Below are 17729 nucleotides of genomic sequence, written 5' to 3'. Positions count from 1 at the left end.
GTACGTTGCGTCGCGATCCCTACAATGTCCCACCACTACGACCTGGTGGGGGTATGTAGTCGCGACGTGATTCGCTGAACCTCGCACGTACGTTGCGTCGCGAGCCCTACAATGCCCCACCACTACAACTTGTCGCGACGTGTCATTGGTCGTTGCGCGTTCCGAACCTGGCAGTGCCAGTACGTGCGAGGTCGTAGTGCTGGGGGTATGTAGTCGCGACGTGATTCGCCGAGCTCTCACGTCGCGATCCCTACAATGCCCCACCACTACGACTCGGCGCGACGTATCGTTGCGCGTTCCGAACCTGGCAGTGCTAGTCTAGCTCCACCTCCAGTGCTCTTCGGTTGTCCATGATCAATGGTCGCGCGCTTCTTGCCGGTCCGCGAAAGGACGAGTGTATTAATTAGCGTCTTAATTATCGTATAAATCCGATCGCGTCGCACGTACCGACATCATAATCGCGATCGCACACGTGAAATTGATCTCGTCGATCGTGAATCTCGCTCAATGTTCGTCTCGCTGCATCCTTCGGCGACTTATTCAGGGCGTCGCGGCCAAGTCGCTCTCTTGATCATCTTCGTTCGATAAGCCCCTGCGAAAAGTGGGTTTTGGAAAAAGCGGCGACCCGAAAATGGGGCTTCGGTTTTATTCGCGCGCGAATAAGCTCTCGCGAGTCTCGCGTTTTACCGAAACGCGTCGAAGATTGTGATAGCTAAAACCCGGGCGTCGCCGCGCGTCGCGAACGAAAAAAAATAACGCGAGTGCAAGTGTTTCGAAACTTGTACGAGAAGGAGGCCTGGGGAGGCATCGGGCAACAAAGGAGCAACCGTGAGGTGAGTAAATTTAAATTGTTTAATAGTTACATAGTTCCTGATTATTTTTTGAAAGAGTTTTGCAATTTTTATAGAGATAACAAACATACTTTCAATATCGAAGATATTTCTTAAATAGGTACGTTTTTTTATCTAAAAATTGCAGAACTCTTTTAAAAAATAATCAAAAACTATGTATATAACTATTTAAAAGAACCTTAAAACTTTGCTCAAAACTATATTAGAACTCGATGTGTAAAAAAATGTGAAGTTGGCACCCCTATTTTTTGAAACTGATTTTTGTTATCGTAATGACCGGAACTATATTTCTAAAAATTATCAAGAACTCTTCCTATGGTTCTAAATAACTCAGAACTCTTAACAGAACTATGATAGCATAACATAGGGATGCCAACTTCACACACCCGAAAATATAAGAGAATATTTTATCTTTAATAAATTATTCGCAAGATCTCAAAAACTTATATAAATATCTAATATTTTTCGTGTATAGGACACCGTTACACTGTGCAGCCAGTTGTAATAATCTGTCCATGGTGAGATTCTTGGTCGAGCACGGAGCCTGTATCTTCGCGACCACTCTTTCGGATCACGAGACCGCTGCAGAGAAGTGCGAGGAGGACGAAGAAGGCTTTGACGGATGTTCAGAGTACTTGTACAGTTAGTATCATCGTCGTCAATGTCAAGATCGATAATAATTATGCGTTTGTAGAATAAAAATTTAATCTTCTTTTTGGCACACAGGTGTTCAAGAGAAATTGGGAATTATGAACAACGGTCAGGTCTACGCGGTTTTTGATTATGAGGCGCAACATACCGACGAGCTCTCGTTGAAGAACGGCGACTCCGTAGTCGTACTTCGGAAGGGCGATGATAACGAACGGGAATGGTGGTGGAGCAAACTCGGGCATAAGGAAGGCTATGTACCTCGGAATCTATTGGGGGTAAGCGTAATTAGTTAAATGAGATCGTTTTCTTTTTGTTACAAATTATAAGTACGAAATATAAAATTCTCCGAAAAGGATTTCGCGATTACTTAAAACTTAAATGTATAAATTACTGAAGAGTAATTTTTTAAAATATAAAAACAAATTAAGTACAAAATTTCTCGAAAAATCAATTTAACAAAATTCAAAGAGCAAAAGTGTAAACTTACGAAATAAAATTTTAAATGTACTAAATTTTAATTAATTTTATAAATTAATTTTAATAAACTTATAAAATAAAATATTAAATATCGAAAGTATTTTATATAAATGTACTTATAATTCATGTATAAATGCTTTTAAAATGTAAGATACATATAAATATATCGGAAAAGTTTGCAATATAAAATGCTATACAGTTTTTTTATTTAAAATATGTATTTCCATCAATTTTAACAAAATGCACGAGACAAACTATGTTGTTTATATGTTTCAGTTATATCCCAGAGTACAACCAGCGAAGGCGGTTGACTAAGGAGTTTCGTACTCGCAGAATATCCGACGATTATTACAGTATTCGATTTGCAGCTTTATCTTGTTAATTGTTATTACACGACACATAGGCACATTAGTAGCGTTATTTAATAGCATCTCATTGCGTATCCGAAGCGGATACGGATATCGCATAGTGGGATTCTACCAAACTTTTTAACAGCGTAATAATCTCTTCATTTTACAGAGTAATTTTTTTATGACTTTTTTAAAGGGAGATCAGGATGGATCTCTCTTTCTCGATCAGCGGTCGTGGATTTGCCATAATCCGCGAATTGAACGATCGCGCAAACTCGTATTATTGACGATGTACATAGAACATTTGTTTGAATGTGTATTCCCCGATGACTCTTTTTCCTTTTCACATTATTTCGATATAATAGGAACGTTTTAATAACAAATCGTGTGACTATTGATCGACGTCTATCAGTTTTTATCGCATTTGCCACGATTATGCGCACACTTTCACTCTTTCGTTCAAAAGTTACTTAGTTAAGAATTAGTGAGACATTTCGTGTGTATACACAATTGCAAGCCATTAAATCACTTATTACATGTTTCAAAGAATCTTATCTTTTTATTATATATACAGGAAAGAATGTCCTGTAATTAGCGAAAGTGCATGCATAGCATTAAACCTTGTGAAATTTAGAATCGATTTTTGTTAATGGAGGATATTGTTCCCCATTTACTTAAGCCTTAGAGATGCAAAAATAAATAGTGGAATTTTTTTATCGTTTTATTTTAAACACATTATTCGTTGTTTAATGTAAAGTCTATATATACATACACATTACTTTTGTATTTGTACAAAATTGTAATTTAGGACATAGTTATTATTAGAATTGTAAATGTTGAAAATCGAGAGAAATGTTGTAAAGAGCAGATAATGATTTACCTCGCGACGTCTTCGCTAAAGAACGATTGACTCGAAATTTCACAAGCGCTATATATGTCTACTTTTCCTCGATTCCGGATGTTTACGATTACTCTGTAATGCGCGAGCATCGACTGTAAGAGTTTTATCACTTTAATTTGCTTCACCTAAATGCTCAAGTTTAGATGAGGTCAGATTATGTTGTTGCATTATTTACCCAGGAGATATTATCGAAATACTTCGGATTTTGTTCATTTTTTTATATATATATTTTTTGGAGCTGTTCCTAAATGACGCGTAATCTTGCCAATACGCAATGATGAACGATACGATAGCTTTTCGAATGTCAATGTGCAATTATATGGGAAAACGTAAAATGATAGGCTATACTAAAGAAATATATATATATATATATATATATATATATAGATGATATACATTTTAATTACGCCCAATTATACTATTTTGATTCGACAATGTTCTAAAATGTAATATCTAGAGCATCTACAAGATAATTTCTCGATCGAGTGTAGCGCTGTCAGAAATTTTCTAAGCATCCTTACTACGTTGTGCTCTCCGTAATAGATATGTACAGGTGTGTGATATATGCGAATATGAGCCGCTTAGAGGATTTCTGATTGCTTTGTCAAGTGAAATATGTGCCTTTCGAAAGTAATAAGAAATATATAAGAAAAACACACACACACGATATATTATGACAAATAAATTGTTTTTAATAAAAAAATACATTCTTCACCAGTTAGTCCATTACCCCTCTCAGGCATCATTTACAATAAATATATTACAATTACGATATAAATATGTAATAACGCTAATTACTATTACATTGGTTATGAAAAAATGTTCTCGCAACATACAAAAAAAAAATATCATTCAATATAATGATTTTGATAAGAGCGAGAACTTAAAATACATCAAGAGAGTTACGATGAAATAATTGTTATACAACATAACATAAAACAGTGTTTGGTTTCTGATATAAAAACGTGCCTTTTTAATTCTATGTACACTGAAGTATGTATCTTGTTTATACTGTTAAACTTGGATGTGTGCATATCTCTCTTTTTTTATATACGAGAGTAATATATAATTTATATAAAATAGATTTTTTTTTAAATGTAAAAACGCGTATAAAAATTTTACAACAAACTTATGACATAGTCTTGTACAAGTATTATCGAAACAAAACAAAAATGTACTTTTGAGAGTTAAAAGTTACATTCTTATTCATATACTCTGACAAATGTAACAATTATCAAAGTTTTTTCATTTAAAAAGACCTCAACATCTTATTGTTTCTCGTCAATTAATATTTTTAGCTACAATATTATTCACTTTCTTTAACATTTTTCACATGTGCTAACAATTCTTTTCACTGGGAAATTAAAATTGTACTTATTTCCTGTATTTTAAAAGTAATACTTAATAATAAGATAAAAAAAATCTATTAAAGAATTAATATACAAAGAGGCACACACTATCTGTAGCTTATGAGGCTTAAAGAGAGTTATAAGGCATAAATGTAATTTGTTTTATATCAGCCACTATGTCTAATAATGATCGTTGGATGATATATATATTAGATTCATTTCATATATATATTATCCGCGTGTTATGTGTGTGTCTACGTAGTATAATCATTGAGAGACTGAACAAATATATAATAAATATAAAACACTTATGTTTACGTCAATGTACACATGTATAACACATGTATAGTTCAAGATATAAATTAGTGTTAATGATGAGAAGAAATCTTTTCCATTTTTTATTCTTTAAGTGAAATCGTCCCCAACGGCTTTTGTACTGGTTAATTCTACTTTATATATCACCCTACATACTGACATACAGGGCTGTCAATATTATTAGTTTAGCTTTTACCGAGCCCATCTGATAAATAATTAAATAAAACTATCAAGCATATGTGTGTGATATCAAATAGAATAATTAAATAAAACTATCAAGCATATGTGTGTGATATCAAATAGAAAAGAGGTCTAAACCTGTTTTGCTTCCTTTGCCATCTGCAGACATATTTGAAACTCTTCGCATTCTTTCACTATGGTTTTAAGACTGTAAATAATTAACACTCAAACTACCAATTTTAAAAAGTACAGTAAATTTAATATAAAAATTACTGCACAATCTTGTAACAGAAAGAAATAGTAAGCTGTTCTATTTTACATACCTTTCAATATAAATTTCCAGACTTGAGATTTCAAATTTTCCTCTTCTTATGCTTTCAGCACAAAACTGTGACAAACTTCTGAAACATTTACGTGTGGTATTACAAAGACCCTGATTCTCCCACTCGGGTAATTCTTTGGCGATTTTCCATGCTTCCAATACATAGTGCATCAATGAGACCCAGTGGTGGGATTCTTGCAGAATTCTTGCTTGATCGATTAGAGCTTTCTAAAGAAATAAAATCACAAGATAAGAATTCATAGTCACTCACTTTTAATATAAGTTAATCAAGTTTAACAAATAGAACACTTAATAAATGTAATTAATTTTTTATAATCAAATAAAATAAAAATAAAAAACCTTTTAAATATAAATGCTCGAAAAATAAAAATGTTTAAACAAATATAAACCTGAAATGCATCAAGATGTATGTAAGCGCAATTGTATGCAGAATCATCATTCAAATTAGGGGAAAATACGAGGCTGGCGTAAATATTCTGCCTCAAGACAATCAATTTCTCTAAGAACGGTTGAATATCCACGTCTGATATTTTCTTTGAAAGAATATAACGAAGCTTTTCGTTCTCGCGCAGCGTACCGTCTTCCTGCGCGTATACCAATTCCATAATCAACTGCACAAGTTGCTCGTGACTAAGATCTCGTAAAACGTTCACAAAATTATCATCAGATCGCTGTTTACTTGTAGCATCTAGTGACATTCGTGAGGACAACAATGTTTTGTTTCTCTTGCTTTTCGGTGTAGAAAATTCAGACTGACTGGTATCGCCAAGAGAGAGTCTCTTTCTGGCTGCATCTCTCAACGTCATGTTTGACGTCGATGGACTTTTAATTGGCGTATGGTCTTTAGAACTCAAACTGAAAGAAAAAGATTATTAGATTTATTCAAAGACTAACTATACTGTGATCTTCCCGACAAATTAGCATTTACAAATTAATACACAATATATTGTACCTGAGTAAACTATGTCGCTTATATGTGTTGAGATCGGGAGACCATACTATGGACTTGCGTCGACCTCTCTTTTGAATGACAAGTTCATCGGGACTCTGCGGCGAGTTCCAATTGTCGGGAAGTCTGTTTAACCAATTCTGCACTGTTCTTACATCCATGTTGTGAGACGCGGCTGAAAAATATAGAGATGTCAAAACAATTTTTTCAACAAGCATCACAAGTCATACCTTCTATTTACATACAGGCATACATATTCTTGCTTTCGATAAAAATCTAACTATCTATAAATAAAGAGACTTATTTTCAAGAGAAATAACAAATTTTTCAGAATTCACAATCCATCAGGGAGCTTAACATTTGAGGTTAATTCCCAAAATATCGCGTTCGCGAGTCAAGTGTATGTCGAGAACGCATTATTTACATTCGGAAGCAACGATTGTGTACTGAAAGGAAAAAACGACACGGAATAACGACATTTGGGACGCGAAACATACCTGGCAGGGAATTGGCGGGAATCGGATCCTCCGCACGTCTTGTGCGCGGGGAAGGATCCTCTCGGAGTCGTCTGACAGTCGTGGTCATCGCGATCGCGCGATAATATTCTCGGGCAACGTCTCGAACACTCTTCGCGAAGAGTTTCAGTCACGAGGTTCAACGAGAGACGTCTGTCAAAATACGTAGATCGGCATTCACCGGTGTTGTTGTACGAGAGAAGACAAGAGACACCGAAGCGTGACTGGTGACTGATGTCTTCCGCGCATGCGTGACGTAACAGCTGCGAGCTGCGAGATGTCATGGGAAGTTTCGAAACGTCAAACGGAACGAAAAACAAAACGCGCGCGAAGAGAGAGAAAGAGCTCGATGAAAGGAAGGAGCTTGGGTTAGGTTGATTTCAAACGCGTGTGTTTGTTTGTGGACAGAGTATTGTCAAACTTGTTTGTTCGACGATGTCCGAATCAGTAACAGGAAGATGCCTTTTAATGTGTCCAGAGAAAGAACGACGGATGTAAGTTTCCGTGCAATGTAGAAAATTCAGAAATAAAAAAAATATGCAATATTGAGAGAAATATAAAATATAAATATTTAAGATTGATTTATCTTCTTATTTTTTTTATGTGTAAAAATAGAACAAGCATTTTCTTATCATTTTTCTTTGTAACTAATGATACCAGTCTATATCTGTCTTTTATATTAATATATATTTTTGGAAGATGTAACAAACAATAAGCTGATATGTAATTTTCCAATTTTTCATTCAGGAGAGAGAGAGAAGGCTTGTTACACAAATACGAGGTTGATGAGGAAACAAAACATGTGAAAAAGCCTAAAGCTGATCCTGCGAAAACTATAAAATGTTTTAGTCGTTCCGCTGCTGGTCAAGTTATGACAGATTCTTACTCGTTACGTCCACCACACGTATTATTATCCACTGTCCGATACTTATTCACCAAGTAATTTCAGATATTTCTTTAAATACGATTTATCCATCACAATATTATTATTATTAATTTTATTCCTATTATTAGTATTATTAAGAAGCGCAGTTTCTCTCATATCTGTCATGAAACATTGATTATAATATGTAATGAGATATTATTTACATAACATGATGTATAATAATATTCTAGAATAATCACGCGAACGGATTTAGATTGGACGTTAATATACGATTTTGTATTCGACCGACTGAGATCAGTGCGACAAGATGCTGTAATCCAAAGAATCAATATTACCATGAACATTCTCCTTCTAGAACCAATCGTCCGATTTCATACTTATGCTGCGCAAAGGTACAAATTGATCAGCACATATTGCAAGTTTGGCAAAATATTACAAACAAATTCTTTTTAGGCTCTGTGAGAAGAATATTTCGGAATTTGATGCAAAAATAAATAATAAACATTTATTAGAATGTATCAAACAGTTACTCGTGTTATATGATAAACGAGATTATAAAAATACGAATAATGTAGAAGTACACGAAGAGCTAGAAAAGTTGGCGTTAAACGATAGTCGGTCAGAAATGGAAGCTTTATATATTCTTCTCCATGTCGGCGATCAAGAGGCTTTAAAAAGAGCTCTTATGCTTTCTTCAGATCTGAAGTAAGTTGTTGGTCTCGTGATAAAGTTAAAAAATTAATATAAGCGTTTATATATGTATTATGAAGTATCTGTGATATGGTATCATTAATTTCTAATATTTTTTCTAATATGTTTGAACAGAAAGTCGCCGGCAATTCAATTAGCTACAAAAATATCACTTGCTTGGTATCTAAAAAATTATGTTCGTGTTCATTATCTGGTTCAACAATTACCTCCAATATTGGCTTGTGCATTTTTTTGTAACTTACAAAGTTTCAGAAGGTATATCTTATTATTTGGTTTTCATTATTATATATGTATGTATATATGAAAAAAAGAATTTATATTATTCCATAATATTTAAAATTTCATTTCAAATTATTTATAAATTAATGAATTTCATAAATAAATAATAATATATATTTCAGAAGTGTTTTACAAATGATGAGTTTTGGCTATAATAGTAAAGTATTGACATTCCCAGGATTAAAGCTACAAGAACTTTTATTCTACAGAGATATACGTAAAGTCCAGGCAGATTGCAATTTATTTGGCTTGATATTTATTAATGAAAATATTTTATTTCAAAAATCACAGTTTAATAAACAAGCTTTGCAAGTTAGTACAAAATTCAGAAATTGTGTAATATTTTATAACTGTAATATTTTATCTTATTCTTTTTTATGTTACAGGCCAATCCTGAGATGTATTATACTTTTGCCACGTTACATAAATTTATACCAAAAATTTTGTTAGAATGTACCTCTAATTAATAATAAATGTACTCTATTATAATATTTACATTTATTGAGAATCACTGGACGAACTACTCGAGGAATCTGTAGACATAACTTCAACATCTTCGGTTTCTTGTTTATGTGTATTGACAGCCACACTGCCTTGTCCGCTGACAGACATATGAATCTCTCCCGACGGATGCCAAGCAAATTGATTCGATTGTGATACAGGTGGCTCTGAAATAGCAATGAAACATTTTTAAAGATATGCATATATTTTTATTATTTTTTAAATAATATATAAATTTTATTTTTATCTTTACCTCCAGCAGGATGTCCTGCTCTATGCAAATCAGATGGGATACCTGGATGAGATCCAAGTAATTGTCCATTTAAAGGTAAATCACTTAATCGTCCCAGGTATCCTAATCTCATTTCAATATCTGTAATGTAAAAAAGATGTAGAGTTTATAATTATATTGTAATAATGTTATGAGCAAGAGATAAAAGTGTAATACAAATTTATTTAAATATAAATATAAAATTTATACCTGTTGGATATGGTCTTCTGGGATCTCCCTGCTGCCATGATAATGGTGCACAAATTGCATTGGTCGCGCTTATCCTGTGTGCATATTTAATAAGCTCTTCTGAAGGAACAGGTCTCTTATTAGCACGCGCGATAGACTGTAATTTCTGCTTTGCTTGATAAATTGCGGTAGCTAAGATCTGCTCTGCCTCCTTTAATTGCCGCTGCAGTTGCTGAATGTCTTGATCCTGTCTCTCTACTTCGGCTTTCAGAGCCTCCATCTTTAGATTAATCTTGGCTTGCTCCGCAGCCCGTTTCAATGTCGCCTTTAATTCATTATCCTTGGCAACCAACAATTCGGTTAGCTGAGCGTGCTCTGTACTAGAGAGCTTTGAAGGCTTCTGAGCGATTGTGTTTTCTATCATTTCTCTGGAAAAATATCAGAATATTATGTTGAAAAATCACAAATTACATAAATTCTATAAATCTATCAAATCTCTCATTTAACATTGCTCGAGTCCAATAAATTCTACAAAATACTCGTAGTGAATACAACTTACTTTGCTATTAACTCAATATCATCCACTAATGATAACAGAACTTCTCTCGTACTTCTGCTCGATGCCATCGCGACTCGTTTAACAAATTGTCTAAAATATGAGCACTTTTAATTGTCAACATATAATTATAACAGCACTCATATCAAATGTAATAATCAATATTTTTGTTATACCTTTTCAATAAAATACCGAATACGTAGACATTCCAAATACACGGATGTCTCAAAATGCATCAGCTGTGCTGTGGCTTGATTTGACGCGACTTTTTAAAAAAAGTATGCACAATTTTATGCCACGATTACATTTGTGCGACAAATTTGTCCAATAGAGAATTTCTGGAGTGCAACCAATCACATGGCCAGGTATGGGGGATTTTTATTACCCTAGGCGCGATCGACCAATCACAGGATTCCTGGCCATAGTTTTAGAAACTAGATAAAAACCACTGTACGTCTCCCGCCCAATTTAGGGATTTTATCCCTTCCACTGTTCCACTACTGCTATCAGCAGTCCGTTCTGTATCGATGAAAGAAGAAGAAGAAGAAGAAGTCGGTTGAATGTTTTATCGCGTTTGATGAGTGAAAAATCGCCTTCCCTCCCTTTCTTTTAGCTGTGAATAAGGCCCGAATGATCGACAAGATCGTCTGATTGCTCCTCGCATCATGTATATTAAACAGGTATTGCGGATGAAATCATAATACTCCAATCTTTCGCGGCTCTTTCCACAAACTGCGCTTTATTTCTTGATGCTTTCTGTGTTTCTTTATTGAGACATGTGAAATCGTTGAATTCTATAGATATTTTCGTCCAGATTTGATATAATTATAGATTACTTTGAATTATAAGTTATCATTGACTCTTGGAGATTGATATTCCATTTAAGATGTCGATACTTTGTTATTATTACAATTCTTATGGTGAGATTAGTGAGATCGGTTTTAGTATGATGTTAAGCTTATATATTGTTGATTTATGTCAAAACAGGTGATCATTCAAGGATTTAAGTCGTATCGTGAACAGACAATTGTCGAGCCTTTTGATCCAAGGCACAATGTAGTAGGTAAATATCTGGAAATTTCATTTAATTACGCAGAATCAATATACATATATAGTTACTATATATTGTAACGCTTAATACTTTTTTGCAAGTTGGCAGAAACGGATCTGGCAAGAGTAACTTCTTTTATGCCATTCAATTTGTCCTGAGCGATGAATTTTCCCATCTTAGACCCGAACAGAGACAAGCGCTGCTGCATGAAGGAACTGGACCTCGTGTTATATCTGCTCATGTAGAGATCATATTTGATAATTCTGATGGGAGATTACCGGTAAAATTTTATTAAAGCACTCTAAATATTATTAAAGCACATAAATATTACATATGACATTGTTTCTTTTTTCACAGATTGATAAAGATGAAGTTTACCTAAGACGAGTGATTGGTTCGAAGAAGGACCAATATTTTCTTAACAAAAAGATAGTAACGAGGAACGATGTAATGAATTTATTAGAGTCAGCAGGATTTTCCAGATCTAATCCTTATTACATTGTGAAGCAGGGAAAGGTTTGTGGATGTAGTGTATATTTATATTTATTCTGCAGTTACATAATCTCACAACATAATTGTTTTTAGATAAATCAAATGGCAACAGCACCAGATTCGCAGAGATTAAAATTATTAAGAGAAGTAGCAGGTACTAGAGTATACGACGATAAGAGGGAAGAATCAAAGTCCATTTTGAAAGAAACAGAAGGAAAACTCGAAAAAATCGAAGATTTTCTACGAACTATAGGTAATTAAAAATCGAAATTACAATACAGGACAACAAATTAAAAAAATAATTTAAAAAATTTTTATTACAGAGGAACGTTTGAAGACACTCGAGGAAGAGAAAGAAGAATTGAAAGAGTATCAGTTCTGGGATAAACAACGTCGTTGCTTGGAATATACTATTCACGAACGCGAACTCAAAGAAAATAAAAAGAAATTAGAAGATTTTGAGAAATCTAGGGCGAATAGTGGAGCTGAACAGGCGAGATTGGGAGCAGAAGCAAAAACTGCACAAGAGATGGTACGCGCAGCTACAAAAAGACTAAAGGAAGCAAAAAAAGAAGTACAAACAGCCAAAGAAGAGAGAGACACTCTTAGGTAATATTCCACATTAACATTATCGTGTATAGTGTATACTGTTGATAAAAATATAGTAGAGAAAAATTATACGAATATATTTAATATTTAATTTAATACAGTGCAGAGCAGCAGCAGTTATTAAAAGAAAAGAACAAATTGACTTTTACTATTAATGATTTGCTGGAAGAAGTAAAAGGTGATAATGATAGCAAGAAACGCGCTCAACAAGAATTGGAAAAGTTAAAATCTAATATTTCTGTTCGGGAACAAGAGCTAAACGATCTTAAACCACAAGTAAGAAAATATATAAATATTAAACATTAATTAAGATAAATATATATGTACATTAAAAAATATGTTTATTCTAGTATGAGCAAATGAAACGAAGAGAGGAAGAGTGTTTACGAGACTTACAGTTAAAAGAGCAGAAACGTAAAGAATTATATGCTAAACAAGGTCGTGGCAGTCAATTCACCACTAAGGTACACAAAAAAAAAGAATAAAAAATACAAGAAAAATAATTAGAGAAAAAATTCTTAAAGACATTTTAGTAAATTATTTTAATTATCTATTGCAGGATGAAAGAGATAAATGGATTCAAAACGAACTTAGACAGCTCACCAAACAGATAAAGGATAAAGAGGAACATCAAAAAAAAATTAGCGAAGATTTAGGACGCGATGCCGAGAAACAGATTGGTCTGGAGAAAAAGATAGGAGAGCACACACGCGAGATGGAACGACAACGCATATCAATTGATGATCATAACAAGCAATTTTACGAGCTCAATAAATTGAAGGATCAGTGTCAAGCAACTCGAAAAGAACAGTACGTCTATTCGATTAAAAGATTGTTTTAAAAATAGCTTACAATAAAAAGATAATCTTTAATCTTAAATAAATTTCTTAAATTTACGAGATAAATGCATTCAATTATAGATATCGGCAAGAGAGTGTATTGCAATTAAATTTATCTGGTCTAAAGGAAGATTTAGCGAAAGCGGATCAAAGCTTAAGATCTATGGCTGGCAAACCTATTTTGAATGGCAGGGATAGTGTACGCAAAGTACTAGACACTTTCCGGTAAGGTTTATTTTTTTATGATACATATTATATGAAGACTTTAAGAAAAGAATTCTCGAACGCTTCTTTTAAGATCTTATATATCGATATATTGTAATATTACATGTATATATGTGCTTAATAATATCTTTGATTTTATAGTACACGGACAGATATGGCTCAAGAAGTGAGCAGTTACTATGGGAATGTAATTGAGAACTTCAATTGCGATAAGAGCGTTTATATGGCTGTTGAAGTGACCGCTGGAAATCGATTGTTTCATCACATCGTGGAAACTGATAAATTTGGCACAAAGATCTTAAAAGAAATGAACAATCAACGATTGCCAGGAGAAGTGACTTTTATGCCTCTAAATAGACTTCATGTGAAGTATATCAATTATCCACAAACTTCTGATGCTATACCTATGATATCCAAATTAAATTATGATCCTAAATATGATAAGGCAATAAGGTAAAAGTACATGCAAAATAAAAATCATTGAATCAAAACTTTCTCTTATCTTCTTATTGTCTTTGTGATATATACTGATTTGATTTTATATATTAATATTTTTATGTATATTTTATGTACAGATATATATTTGGGAAAACTTTAATCTGTCGTAATCTGGAAGCAGCTACTACTTTGGCACGAGATTCTGGTTTAGATTGTGTTACCTTGGAAGGAGATCAGGTGTCATCCAAAGGTTCTTTAACTGGTGGTTATTTCAACACGCTTAGATCACGACTTGAAATACAGAAAACTAGATCTGAATTAATATCTCAAGTTTCTACCCTCGAAACTCAATTAACGACGCTTAAGGATGAAATCAGAAAAGCGGATCAAAATATCAGTTCTTATGTTAGTGAAATGCAGAAGACCGAAACTAGAAATAGTAAAGCCAAGTAAGCGATCTTAAGAGATATTCTACTATATGTATATAATTAGTAAGAACTTGGAATTTTCAATACTAAAAGTTTTATTTAAATATCTATATTTAAATCTATTTAATATTTTTATATTTAATTTTTTAATATATAATTATATATAACTTTATATATAATTTAATTATATATAATTTCTATATATAATTTTATATATAATTATTTTTATATTTAATTCCTAAATAAATGTTAGATTTTTATCATACATTTTCATTATCGGAATTAATTAAATTATTATTCACATAACAGAGATATATATGACAAAATGAAAGCAGAAATACGTATTATGAAGGAAGAGTTGAGCGGGATTGAAAGATGTCGGACACCGAAAGAAAGAAGCCTTGCGCAGTGTACATCAAGTTTAGAAGCGATGCGTGCGACTAAAGATGGCTTGGAGAGTGAATTACATCAGGAACTCATGGCGCATTTATCCGTCAGTGATCAGCGTCAGGTGCGCATAAAAAAAATTAAACGTAATTGATCTTTTCGAAAAGATCACATTTCAATTTACCTTTTTATTTTTTATTAAGATTTTAATTTTGTTACGATATATATATGATTTATAGGTAGATACTTTAAATGACGAGATAAGGCGTTTAACAAAGGAGAACAAGGAAGCGTTTGCAAGACGAATGCAATTAGAAGCAGAAAAGAATAAATTGGAAAATTTATTAACAAACAATTTAGTGAGAAGAAACGATGAGCTAGTTCAAGCTTTGCAAGAAATATCGGTTGAAGATCGACAGCGACAACTCGACACGTCCAAGACCCAGTTGGCGGATATTGAAAAGAGATTAGTGAAAGTAAATGAAGACATTAAATCGCAGAATGAAAAAGTGATTACTGCTGCGAAGAAGGTGAGACATTTACAAATATTGCACAATAGTCGCTTGTTATGTTTAAATGAAATGTTTAAGTAAGTATTTGTTATTATATCTTTAAGTAAAAACAATCTACAATTTTCATTCTGTTGTATGTTTAGCAAAAATCAGAGTCTAATGAGGTCGAAAAATGGAAATTGAAAGAAAAAGAAGCGCAGGAGAAAATAGAAGCTGATGCAGAGGACTTCGAAAAATTAGCGAGCAAATTAAATATCTTGCAGCAAAAAATAGCGGAGTGTACACAGAAAATTACTGAGCTAGGTGCCCTGCCGAGTCAAGAGATTTATAATAAGTTTAATAATATGTCCACAAAACTGGTTTTTAAAGAAATGGAAAAAGCAAACAATCATCTAAAAAAATATAGGTGCGTTTTTTATAGTAAATTTGCTGCAACAAATAAAAATTATTATTAAAAAAAAAGTTAACACTATTTAATTAAACTGAATTAAGAATTGTCTCAATTTGTATATATTTCTTGTTTTTATATGTTGGTTTAAAATTTTTATTTTTATATAATTTTTCTTATATTATTTCTAGCCATGTTAATAAAAAAGCCTTGGACCAATTCATGTCCTTCAGTGATCAGAAAGAAAGATTAGTGAAACGAAAGGAAGAGTTAGATCGAGGTGATGAGAAAATAAAAGAACTCATGTCAGTACTCGAACAACGCAAGTGCGAGGCGATACAATTTACATTTAAGCAGGTACAGCCGTTTATGTATAACTTAAACAACTATTGTTTGAAGCTTGACTTTTCTTGCATGAAGAATTAATAGTAATATATTTAGTTTTTCATGATAATATACATATAATTTCAAGTGCAGTTTCACATATGACATTTTTTTTTTAAGGTGAGCAAATACTTCAGTGAAGTATTCAAGAAACTTGTACCTTCGGGACATGCACAATTAGTCATGAAAACTGCGGATGGTGACGAAGGAGATGATGGAACAGCGGAACCATCTGATTCTGATAGATTTATTGGTGTTGGTAAGAGAATATATATATATATATCAAATACTTTTTCTCTCTGTAGCATGATGAGAAAAATTTGTTTGAAAATTTGATTACACAAGCAAAAATTAATTTTTTTAAACTAGTCTAGCAACGTTTCATTTATGTAAAAATTTATTTTTTAATTTTTAATTTAAATTTGTAAATGTAAAAAAAATTAAAATTAAATTATAAATTAAATGTAAATTAATTTAATTTTAATTTTTATGTAATTATGTTTCATTTATAAATATAACAATTTATTAAAACTAGTCTAGCTATGTTTCATTTATGTGATACACATTTGACTTACGAATGCTAATGCAATTTTTATGACATACTAATTTGTTATTTTAGGTATAAGAGTGTCATTTACGGCACACAGAGGTGAAATGCGAGAGATGAATCAACTGTCTGGTGGACAGAAATCGCTTGTAGCATTGGCACTGATATTCGCGATTCAAAAATGCGATCCAGCACCGTTTTACTTGTTTGATGAAATCGATCAGGCATTGGATGCACAACATAGAAAGGCAGTAGCAGATATGATCCACGAGCTCAGTTCGGATGCGCAATTCATTACTACGACTTTCAGGTAATATTCAATGCAATCAATCTTAGTTTTGTAAGAAATTTTAAAATTCTCTTGCTGCTTTCAAAATGATTGAATTGTAATCTTAAACGTGAGGCAATATGAAAAATGTGTTTGTTTCACAGACCGGAATTGTTGCATCATGCGAATAAATTCTACGGAGTAAAGTTCAGAAATAAAGTTTCGCATGTCGAATGCGTGACGCAAGAAGAAGCCGCCGATTTTGTCGAGGACGACACAACACATGGTTAAAATATAGAAATATTTTATTTAGAAAATCGTATGTATGAAATTATTTTTTTGTTCAGTAATGAATATCAACGATCGATTTTATTATCTTTACTTTTTTTTCGTGATGGTGATTTTAAAAAATCTGATATATGAGATGACATAAAGAAAAAAAGAAGCAAAATTTGTTTTTGTATTCAATTTTATGTATTTATTTGAATTCTCTGCATGTTATACGTATGTATGCAATATGCAAAGAAATTATATAAATTAATACTAAAAGAAAGACTGTATGTGTCAGTGTAGTATATTACATTATGAATTACATATTATCACAAAGTGAGTAAACAATATAAAATGTATAGCATTTTTGATATTTGATTTTCAAAAAATTATATATAAGAATATCATATACATAATATAAATATATGATTTAAAATTTTTATATGTGCAAAGTTACTTTTTATATTATAAGATTTATAGGATAAAAAACTAAGTGATAAGTGTTATAATAATAATTGGTTTTGCATGACAAGAAGTCTTAAAATAACTATATCATTATCCAGGATAGTTTTTAAAGTGAATATAGAAAAGATGGTAATAAGAAAATATTCCAAAAT

The 17729-nt window shown here is 32.5% G+C and overlaps 5 protein-coding genes across 14 annotated transcripts in view; 3 read left to right on the top strand and 2 right to left on the bottom strand.

The window, feature by feature from the left end:
• Nucleotides 1-3600, top strand: part of LOC145943654 (uncharacterized) — an 86294-nt gene extending 82694 nt beyond the window's left edge. For 6 of the 9 annotated variants that reach the window (XM_083051347.1, XM_083051345.1, XM_083051349.1 and 3 more), the window contains 3 exons: nt 1327-1493; nt 1578-1777; nt 2256-3594. In XM_083051347.1, the coding sequence (XP_082907473.1) occupies nt 1327-1493; nt 1578-1777; nt 2256-2294 (406 nt within the window). In that variant the 3' untranslated portion in view covers nt 2295-3594. Of the gene's footprint in view, nt 1-1326; nt 1494-1577; nt 1778-2255 lie in introns of all 9 variants that reach the window. The other 3 variants (XM_083051343.1, XM_083051342.1, XM_083051350.1) reach the window with 3 other exon arrangements.
• Nucleotides 3601-4492: 892 nt separating this feature from the next.
• Nucleotides 4493-7102, bottom strand: LOC145943661 (uncharacterized). Its single transcript, XM_083051358.1, has 6 exons — nt 6864-7102; nt 6370-6541; nt 5807-6272; nt 5398-5624; nt 5213-5282; nt 4493-5099 (listed from the first exon to the last, which is right to left on the bottom strand). The coding sequence occupies exons 1-6, from the start codon at nt 6949-6951 to the stop codon at nt 5043-5045; spliced, it is 1080 nt and encodes a 359-aa protein (XP_082907484.1). The 5' UTR covers nt 6952-7102; the 3' UTR covers nt 4493-5042.
• Nucleotides 7103-7111: 9 nt separating this feature from the next.
• On the top strand, nt 7112-9274 carry LOC145943662 (germinal-center associated nuclear protein). Its single transcript, XM_083051359.1, has 7 exons — nt 7112-7375; nt 7629-7820; nt 7998-8159; nt 8221-8472; nt 8593-8733; nt 8880-9069; nt 9144-9274. Exons 1-7 carry the CDS (start codon nt 7317-7319, stop codon nt 9222-9224), a joined length of 1077 nt encoding a protein of 358 aa, XP_082907485.1. The 5' UTR covers nt 7112-7316; the 3' UTR covers nt 9225-9274.
• Med4 (mediator complex subunit 4) lies at nt 9256-10553 on the bottom strand. 2 transcript variants are annotated; one of them, XM_083051360.1, is made up of 5 exons: nt 10451-10553; nt 10278-10367; nt 9740-10146; nt 9512-9631; nt 9256-9425 (listed from the first exon to the last, which is right to left on the bottom strand). In XM_083051360.1, exons 2-5 carry the CDS (start codon nt 10343-10345, stop codon nt 9256-9258), a joined length of 765 nt encoding a protein of 254 aa, XP_082907486.1. In that variant the 5' UTR covers nt 10346-10367; nt 10451-10553. The 2 variants fall into 2 exon arrangements, with proteins under 2 accessions (XP_082907486.1, XP_082907488.1); XM_083051362.1 differs by having other exon boundaries at nt 10278-10521.
• A 234-nt stretch (nt 10554-10787) lies between these two features.
• Smc3 (structural maintenance of chromosomes 3) lies at nt 10788-17464 on the top strand. Its single transcript, XM_083051351.1, has 19 exons — nt 10788-10954; nt 11262-11337; nt 11427-11605; nt 11683-11841; nt 11911-12070; nt 12141-12426; nt 12528-12702; nt 12777-12890; nt 12986-13236; nt 13347-13490; nt 13632-13943; nt 14066-14377; nt 14666-14867; nt 14983-15273; nt 15399-15661; nt 15835-16000; nt 16148-16286; nt 16647-16884; nt 17007-17464. The coding sequence occupies exons 1-19, from the start codon at nt 10940-10942 to the stop codon at nt 17131-17133; spliced, it is 3609 nt and encodes a 1202-aa protein (XP_082907477.1). The 5' UTR covers nt 10788-10939; the 3' UTR covers nt 17134-17464.
• Nucleotides 17465-17729: the final 265 nt, after the last annotated feature.

The sequence above is a fragment of the Prenolepis imparis genome, unplaced genomic scaffold (genome assembly GCF_030444845.1).
Source record: "Prenolepis imparis isolate NDT839.2.m4 unplaced genomic scaffold, iyPreImpa1.0 SCAF_12, whole genome shotgun sequence".
Lineage (NCBI taxonomy): Eukaryota > Metazoa > Arthropoda > Insecta > Hymenoptera > Formicidae > Prenolepis > Prenolepis imparis.
This window is presented reverse-complemented; position numbering and strand designations above follow the sequence as displayed.